Here is a 9,657-nt window from a genome sequence, read left to right on the forward strand (position 1 = left end):
GGCTGTCATCCCCCCACATCTGCTCCTCCTTACTACATCTCCCCCGCGTCCCTGTGCCAATCGTGGATGTGGGTGGGCGGTGAGTGTGAGGCGGGGAGGAGGTGCGGCGTGAAGAGCGTGTGTGGAGCCGCGAACAGGGCCAACTGATCGGAAGCCGATTAATCGATTTATTGAAAAAGTTGACAACTTTTTCAATAATCGATTATAATCGATTATGTCGATTAGTTGTTGCAGCCCTAATCCTGTCACTGTATGTGACCTGTACATTAACGGCTTATCCTCCTGACCCTTCTGTGTATAACCTTACGTGCTGTATCTAGTTCACCATTATCAAGCTCTGTTTTAACGCTCCTCAATACCACCATGTTTCTTAATTTCCAAAAATTGCGCCAAGAAATTAACTTAGGGTGTCTACGTTCCAAAAAAGGTATAATTTGGGGGATGTTCATACTGTCCCGGCATTGCGTTAAAGAGAAATTGAGGTTAAAGATGTGTTCTGGTTTTTATTTATTTTTTTTATAGTTTTTCCTTTCTTAGGTTAAACAATAAATATCCCGGTGGTTATTTTAATAGCGCCAAAAAAGCTCTACCTCAAAAAAAAAAATATATAAAATTTGAATAGTGTTTCATGATGGAATAATTGTTAGTCAAACTCAACACTGAAAATTTAAAAATGGCCCGGTAATGAAGGGGTATATACAGGGTGGTACTCAACTGGTTACAGGAAACTGTTCTATAGAGAAACACAGTGCTTGACATTACTGACCATACTAATTGCTTGGTTGTCATACTAATCCAGTGGCTTCAATAATTTTGCGCCACTTCTCTTCACCAAGCATGCAAATTTGTACTTTTTTTTTTTTTTTTTTATAATGCTTTTTCCAGATGAATGGTTTAGTATGTATTTTAGTTGGAGGATCAGGATAGCTACCACGCAACTTCGTTTTAGAATTAGGTCAGCAATGGCAGCCTCACTATTTCTAAATTCAAATGAATCCTTTAAAGTGACATTAAACCCTCAGATGTTTTAACATAAACAAATACTGTAATGTGTGCCTTACTGTAACCAATGGTTGTTTCCCTTCGCTGCTCTTCCTTTTTAAATCTGTATCTCCTCTCATGCTGGGCAGAACTTCTGTTTTGCAGCAGACTGCCTTGTCTCTGGAATGGATACATGGTGTCTGCGTTCACAACCTGAGCCAGCACTACAGGAAGAGGCACTCAGCTGCAAATGGAAGTTCTCCCCAAGCACGAGAAGACATGAGGATTTAAAAGGAAGAGCAGCAAAGAAGGGAAACTACCATGGATTACAGTAAGGCACACATTACAGTATTGGTTTATGTTAAAAAACCTGAGGGTTTAATGTCACTTTAAGCCCTGGTTCTGACTTCTGAGCTTGCTATATGTTCATTAAAGAATCTTTTATACCTTCTGCATTGTTGCAGATAAATTGCTAATCTCTGTGGAGTCTTCGAGGTGATAGTTGTGTGTTTTTTTGTTTTTTCTTTCCTTGGGAGGAAATAGGTTGTGCTTGGAGGACAGAGCTCAACCAGAATCCTCAGACCAAAACAGCAGGAAATCACTCTCCTGACTGTTGGTGCAAACCCAGTTTGGTCACGTCCATTCAAGCCCGCTCAAAACTGACTGGCACACCACCCTCCAGTCCCGTTTACTGCATCGTAGAAGCGATCTGGCGGCAGCTGAGCCGCCAGAATCGTTTCTACTATGAAGCCGATCGCCGGCTATAGAATTATGAACAGAGGCTGAAAGGTGCCAGGAATCTGTTTAACCCCTTCAATATTCATGACTGGATTATCCCGTCATGGGTCATGAAGGTGTTAATCACAAACCAAGGACAAATGTGGGTCCTGAGGGTTCTACAGGTTGAGAACCACTGATCTGGTGTGCATTCTTTAAAAAAGAAAGAAGGAAAGAAAAAGGCACATAACTTATGGTAACACAAACAAAAAATTGATGGCTCTCTATTTAACCAGTTGACATCCGCGGTGTTAAACCCCCTTCCCATCCAGGCCATTTTTCAGTATTCAGCGCTGCGGTACTTTGACTGACATTTATTCCGTCATGCAACGCTGTACTGAAATGAATTTTATATCATTTTTTAAGGACAGATGGAGCTTTCTTTTGGTGGTATTTATTCACCTGGGTTTTTTATTTTTTACTATATTAAGGAAAAATTACCAAAATTTAAAAAAAAAAAAAAACTGTTTCCCCTTTATTAAATGATAAAACATTTATTACCCAATTTTTTGGTAAAATATAAAAGACAGGGTCACGTCGGGTAAAAAGACACCAAACATGTCAAGCCTTAAAATTGAGTGCGCGCGCGAAACCTCAAAAACGATAATACCCAAAATTGGCCACAGGCGACGCTTTAAAAGCTTTTACCGCTCATCAGTTTAGTGTTATCAGTGATTGATGGCCCTAAAATGATTGCTCTCACTGCGACATGTAATGTGTGTAGCGCAATTGTCGTTTTTGTGCGCTGGGGCACCGGACGCGTATTTACGTTTATCTGCGTAGACGTGGGGGAGTTAACCATTTTTTTTTTGTTTGTTTTAACTTTTTTTGATATATATAATTTGCACTTATTGTTATTGCTATTATATAGGGGGATAACAATCCCCCTATATAATAGCAAAGGCACACTGACAGGTCCTCTTTATGGTGGACCCCAAAAGAATCCGGGGATTGAAGGGTCAGGGGGGAGTGGGCCGAAAAAACAAGCGCATATAGACGATCGGCAGGCTATAGAGCCGCCGATCGTCTATATGTGAAACACCCGGTAACGGGTGTTTGCATTGGTCGGGTCTTTTCTGCCCGTGCGCGCCCGCGAGCAGAAAAAAAATGCCGTCTGGAGACGGCAACACGCCAATGCTGCAGTGCCGTCCGTCCGTTTTTTTACAACGGGTGGACGGCAACTGGTTAAAGGCTCTTCACAAATGACGGAAACATTTTGTATGCTAACAGTAAAATATAAATCAAATCTTTTTAGACAAATTTATCACACAGTTTGATAGTTTGCTACCACTAGAACAAATCTTTTAAACACTTAAAGCCAATTACTAAATGCAGTGCCCTATCATTTTTTACAAAGAATATTATTGTCCAAATCCTGTCTTTTTTAATAATGGGATTAATATGACCAGTATACTGTATATGTAGTAGTAATACAGCCACATGCCCCTTTTATAATGTGCTACGTTCCTGTGCACACGGTGTCTAAAAAAAAAAAAAAAAGTTCTAATTTTGTCTAGACACACTCAGAAGATAGCTAATGAGGTCAAATCTTCACAAGACCAAGCCACCCTACCTTGAGGGGAACTTCAGCCAAGTTCCTTATGTGTCCCCTTTTTCCTGACAGATTGCCCTTTCTACAGTCGAATACTCTGCAAAGATTGTTGAATACGTTTTCCTAGAAGGGAAGGTGGTAAATGCAACATACATATCCAAGGTGTATCCCACAGTAGTGGTGTTTTGCTTCAGTATCCCTTCAAGGAGACAAAAAAAGTTACTGCTAAAATTGTAAATCAATGTATAACATTATAAACTCTCACATGCAATGTATTGATTTGTCATTTCTCCGCATATATTCATGTACATAAGGACGTGTGCTGGTGTAACTTTTGTTTTGCAACTATACATGCTTTTAGCTAGACTGAGCATATCTGTGCACCTCTCTCAATGACAAGATATTTCCCACAAGTTCACCCACTGAGCACAAAAAACCTGGAGCAGTTGCCAATGGCAACCTATCAGATTTCTTCAGGTAAGATTTGAAAATGACAGAGGAAAGCTGGTTGCCCTGTGTATCTGCTCCTGTTTTGATAAATTCCCCTCCCATGTCTTTTCAGATAGAGCTAACTTGGTAAAGAAGTCTACAGTCTGAACTTTTAAAAAATTAATCCACAGCGGAAACCTTACATTCATGTGAAATTAGTTTGGGATAAAGTGTTATGTCTGAATGACTGCAAATTGAAAGCCCAACTGATTAATCCAATCTCTCATTATCGACCTCTATTCTCCACACACGAAGAGGGGGACACCTAAGGAACAATGGGGGGAATCTATCAAAACTGGAGCAGTGGCCCATGGCAAACTATCAGCTTCTCTCTTCAGTTTGTTCAGTTAATATTTGAAAATGAAAGGTAGAAGCTGATTGGTTGCCATGCACAGCTGCTCCAGATTTTATCCTCTGCAGGTTTGATAAATTCCCGTCAATATCGTTTGGCTACAATTTCCCCCAAAGTTCCTTTTTAAGATAGGGGTGGCCTGCTCAAGTGAAGATTTGAACTCAAAAGCTCTCTTCTGAGTGTGCCTATGCAACAATTACTCCAGCAACAATGTCCTTATGTATATGTTCAGGAATATATGCTGAGAGATGCCAAATCAATACATTGCATGTGGGGTTTTCTAATACGGTGCACTGATTTACAATCTAGCGGTCATTTTTTTGTTTCTTTTGAAGGCTGTCAGCAGCAAACACCTATTTCTACTGTGTGATACACCTTTGATATGTATGTTGCATTTGCTACCTTCCTTTTTGGAAGCATAAATTCACAATGTTTGCAGAGCAATCTGCTTGTTTGAAGCACCTGCAGAAAGAAATCTGTCACTATATAGACCCGTGCTCCTCACCCACAGGGAGCAATATATTTGGCTGAAATTTTAAAGCTTCTGAGTGTGCCTATACAAATAATAACTTTCTTGAGATATATAATGCACGTGTAGAAATAATGATTTTTTTTAATAAATGGGGCTTTTGGACTCCTTTTTTGTTTGTTTATATGCATATAAGAACTTACATATTTTTAAGTAAAATATGTAATTTAACTTATTTAGTGCTTATAAACATTCCATTTTGCTTTTAAAATGTGGATGTTCTTCCATTATCTCTTAATATGTATAACTGGGTAACTTTGCCTGCTGGAATTATACATCCTCTAAAGCAGTGGTTCTCAACCTTTCTAGGGCTGGGACCCCTTGGTAACATTTGCCAAGTTGTGGTGACCCCCATCGGAGCGCTGGACTCCGGAATTAGTAAGGCGCTGGACTCCGGAATTAATAAGGAGCTGGACTAAAAATAGAAGCACACTCACAAGAATACAAGCCCTACCCTGCTGCCTGCTTTGTCTCCATGCAGCCTTCTCAGCCCTAGCACTGTTTAGACGCCCGCCTCCTGCAGAGCTCACATTGTATGGGAGGCAGGAAGACGGCAGCGCCTATGAATAGAAAAGCCCTTTAAGATATGTCCTGCCCAGGTCTGTTTGGCGTACATTCCATTGCACTGCTATAAGAAGACCTTAGCATATTAATCAAATGGCCACAGTTGGTCCAGGGGGAATTTTGGTTTGCGGTTGCAGAAGTAGGAGTTTACGTTTAGTTATTTGGGCCTCTGGTCACATTTGGGAGCATTTACTGTCCAAAAATAGCTTTCATAAAACCGTTGTTACAAATTGCCTAAATGAAAAGCGACTTTCCACTTTTAAATGACCTAGCTTTTTGTTGTTTTTTTAGCTGCAGTAAATCTCCAGTTCCAGCAACAATTGTTATGTATTAATGAAAGATTTACAGTCCTTCATCCTATTTTGTCTCCAGTGGTTGTATGCATCATAAAGCTAATGCTGTGTATAAGGTCTGAGGCTGTTTTCTCGCACCTTATTTTATGACAGTAGGAAGGCTGAATGTTCATGTATCCTGTCAGATGGGAGGGGTAGCACACAGGCTATACTCCTTTGCCTCAGCTAGTTCATCCTATTAATTTCCTGGAAGGCACAGCAGTATTCAAACCGTATGTCTTTTCTATGCTTGTGTTGATGGAGTTTGACTGGTGAATGCTTTTAGATTGTGAATGGCTTGTGTTTTAGATACTGCCATTAAAGAAAACTTGTACAAAAAGTGTGTTGTTAAAATGTTAATATTTAGCAGAGATTAGCTATATGTCAAAATGAGCAGTAGATGCAAATAAAGGTAGCTAAATTCATATTTTTCTTCTCTTTATAGAAGTCAAATTTTGCCTGCCCATTTATGTATCTGTTGGCCAGTGGTTGCTGCCATCGATACCAAACAGGAATGCTTGTAAGCAGGATAGGGAAGGAGCAAAGCTCTACTTTTACAGGAAAAGGCAAGGTTTGCATATGGCTTTAGCTGCTGTATCTCTTAATATACCGAATGTTTTGACAGGTCGTTTTTAGTGAACATAATCTCTGCTTATTCATTTTGTTCTTTATATGTCAAGTTTAAATTGCCTAGGTTTATGAAAGGGTAACAATGTCACTTTCAATAAAGCTGTATGTTTTGCCATCCATTTCATTTTCTTCTGTATTTAATATGCCTTTTTTTTGTTTTGTTGGTTACACAAGGATTTGTTTAATTGCTGCTGTTATTTTCTTGCACGACCATTCAGTTTTTAGCTCTTAATGCAGTGCGCACCATCTCTAAATCTAGAATATTAGCTGTTGCTTCTGCCAGTGCTGTTTACAGTCTTGGGTCATTTAGGACTTCTTAGGCCCGAAAGACTTTCCCTTTTGCAACTGCTTTTCGAACTATTCCTCTATGGAGATTGAAAGCATCCTAAAAAGATGTTTGCTTTCCATAAGTGCTTATTAGCCTTGCGTCTAATTGGTGAGGATTTTGTTCAGAAGTGGTCTATTCCCACTGTGGATCCAGCAGTGTTCCGCCTAAGGCACTTATTCTGTTAAAGAAAATGCCTTTTCTTTAAGGACCCAACCATTATGCTTTTAAAAGCTCCTTCTAGAGTTCTGTCTGTGACCTTACTTTGATAAACCAAGTGGGCTGGTCTTTATAAGAGATCCAACAGCCGGTGCAGTTGATTCCTCACTTCATAGAAAGCAAAGCTGTAGTGTTAAATTGCATTTGTGGAGGTTTGCTGGAAGCCTCTAATTTCTGCTCCCTCCTTGGTTTCTCACCTCAAACATTTCTGTGTTGTTGCACTGATCAGCAGAACTCCATGGAGCCCACTAAGGTCTTCTGGTTCAAGGTGTCCTTTTCCTAATTCCTATTACAGAACGGTTCCAAGGATTTTACCTGCTCCCTGCTCAAGGGAATCATCCATTCCTGGATCTCAAAAATCTGAATGTATTCATAAATCTAAAAATTCCACCTGGAATCTACAAAATCTAGCATCGCCTCTCTTCAGCAGAGAGAATTTGTTGCCTTCTGTGGACATGAGATGCTCACCTACCGGCCCCATCTTTTCAGCCCTTCAGTGGTTTGTACACTTTATTATGGGGCCCCTGCACTACCAGTTTGCGGCCCAGCCTCTGTTGCTTCTATTGGCTATTGTTTGCTGTGTTGCACACCCCATGGTTGGTCTGTTTCTGCTTTTAGGACATTCTGAAGGTTAAAGACTTCCTGTGTCCCTCAAGGTCGAGAGAAAATAGTATTGTTTACTAACCATGACATTTCTTTTATATGGAGTCCATTGTGGGACACAGTTTGTGTTTATGATTATGCTCTTGGTACTGATTTGCCACAAAACAGAGGAATGCTGGTAGGGTTGATTATCCTGGGCTAAGCTACAGATTTTCTTGTTGCTGTCCAATCCTCTATTCCTCAGTGGATTCCAAGAAAAGGATTTTAGGGTGAGTACAAAAATCCTATTTTGTAATATCCTCACTTTTTTGTACGATTTTGTTTTTTGTGTAATTTTTTGTTTTTATAAGATCTTCAAACTGGGCACTTTATTTGTGTAGCCTGTGGTGGCTTGTAAATTCCTTTTTTTGTACTTAATTAAGCTTAATTTGTGTTTTTTAGAACTTGTGGAAAATAATGATTTTAACATGGAAAATTACAAGCGGAAAAAATCCTTGGAGAACAAAGAGAACATGGACATGCGCCACAAATTAGAAGAGGTTAGGGTTGAAAAAGAGCAGTACAAAGCTCAAGTACTCCACCTAAATCAGACTATTGTTGAGTTGAAAGAAAGGCTTGCTAGCTGTGAAGAACAGGTTATTGATTTAAAGTCAAAAAATGGAACCATATCTTGTGAGCTGCAGGCAAAGAAAGATCTTGCTTCCACTCTGCAAGGAACTGTTGAAATGTTAATGCAGGAGATAGATCACAACAAACAAAGCACTGCTAGTAAGGTTGCACAAATCAAAACTATTCAGAGTAAGCTGGACAATTTTAATAAAAATGAGTCAAAGGCAGACTCTGAGGCAGAATGTCTTAATTTAAGTGATACAGTTCAGAGCTCATTTCTGATATCTTTAACATCTGGTGGAAGTGACAGTCTAGTGGAAAAAATGGGATCATTAAGAGAGAGTGCATTTTACAATGCCATAGAAGGTTTATGGAGGAAATGTCAAGAAGTTCTAAAGGAATCGTCCAAAAAGAACAAGCAGATCCAAAATCTTGAAAAAGAACTTGTAGGCCTGAAGAACAATATGGCTGAACTACAGAAGGCAAAGGACACCTTACAAGTAAACCTCCAGGAGGCTCATTCTCAAGGCTCCGTTCTAAAAGAAAAAGAACAGCTTATTATTGACCTTCAAAAACAATTGTCGGAAACCTCCAATGATTTGGAGAGACATAAAAAGCAAGAAATGGATTATAAAAATGAGGTATTGTTGAATAGCCAACAGATAAAAGATCTAGGCCTTCTTGTGGATTCTTACAGAGAAAAATGGGAAAAGCTTAGCAGCTTGGAAAACGAGACCAAAGAAAAATCTGTTGCCTTTCTGTCGCTGGAAGAACAGTTGGCAGATCTCCAGGCAGAACATATGAATTGTGGAAAACAACACCAGAAATTAGCTGCTGAAAAGGATGAATTACAAAAGAAGATTAAACAAGGGCTGGAAGAGCTTTCAATTGCTGAGAATGCCAAAAACGAAAGAGAGAAGCAAATCACAGAGACAACGAAGGAAATGGAACTGTAAGTAATGCAGGCTAAACTTATGCTTAAGGGCAGAAATTTCAGTGAGAAAATGTACATTGTTGTAAATTAGTTATTGATATTCTTTAGCCTGATGTACTTCAGTCATTCAAGATTTTCTTTATAGAGGTTTTTATAAGAAAGTTGATAAATGTTTTATATAACAATAGCAATTGTTCTGCTGCTGAGGAGAGGGTTGCCAACTTCTGTATACTTTATGTGAAACGATTTGTTTTTTTCCATTGTGTTATTAAGGGTAAAGAAAGACCTTTCAAAACAAACCAATCAACTACAAGCGGCACAACTGGACCTTCAAAGAAAGGAAGAGGACTATGCAGAGTTGAAAGAGAAACTAGCTGATGCTAAAAAGCAAATGCAGCAGGTTGAAAAAGAGGTTAGTGGATTTTCGTTGTATTGGCACTTTGTTTTGATAATTAAATCATGTTTTACCATTTTCTGATTTGTGTATCGGGGATCTCTTTCTGGTGTTAACCTTTTTTGCCAACCCTGCTTATGTCAGGTTGGCTTGTGATTGTCCAAGTCAGCCCTAATATGACTTCCTCCTCCTGGGAGCATGATGTGGTAAGGCATATAGGACATTGCCTGGATAATATCACCCATACCAATCACCATTCCTAGATAATTTGATACTCGTAACCTTAACTGTAGTCATTGTATAGCCTTGCTGATAGTATGTGAAGGATGGGATCTAATTGTTCTCAGCTGCATCATTGGTTGTCTAT

The 9,657-nt window shown here is 39.3% G+C and overlaps 1 protein-coding gene across 1 annotated transcript in view; it reads left to right on the forward strand.

Annotated features, from left to right (window-relative positions):
* Positions 1 to 9,657, forward strand: part of KIF20B (kinesin family member 20B) — a 79,677-nt gene that overhangs the window by 37,507 nt on the left and 32,513 nt on the right. The window contains exons 19-21 of the mRNA XM_018562842.1: positions 7,795 to 8,914; positions 9,170 to 9,312; positions 9,435 to 9,496. Of these exons, the coding sequence (XP_018418344.1) occupies positions 7,795 to 8,914; positions 9,170 to 9,312; positions 9,435 to 9,496 (1,325 nt within the window). The remainder of the gene's footprint in view (positions 1 to 7,794; positions 8,915 to 9,169; positions 9,313 to 9,434; positions 9,497 to 9,657) is intronic.

Source organism: Nanorana parkeri, unplaced genomic scaffold (genome assembly GCF_000935625.1).
Source record: "Nanorana parkeri isolate BGI_ZX_2015 unplaced genomic scaffold, ASM93562v1 scaffold606, whole genome shotgun sequence".
NCBI lineage: Eukaryota > Metazoa > Chordata > Amphibia > Anura > Dicroglossidae > Nanorana > Nanorana parkeri.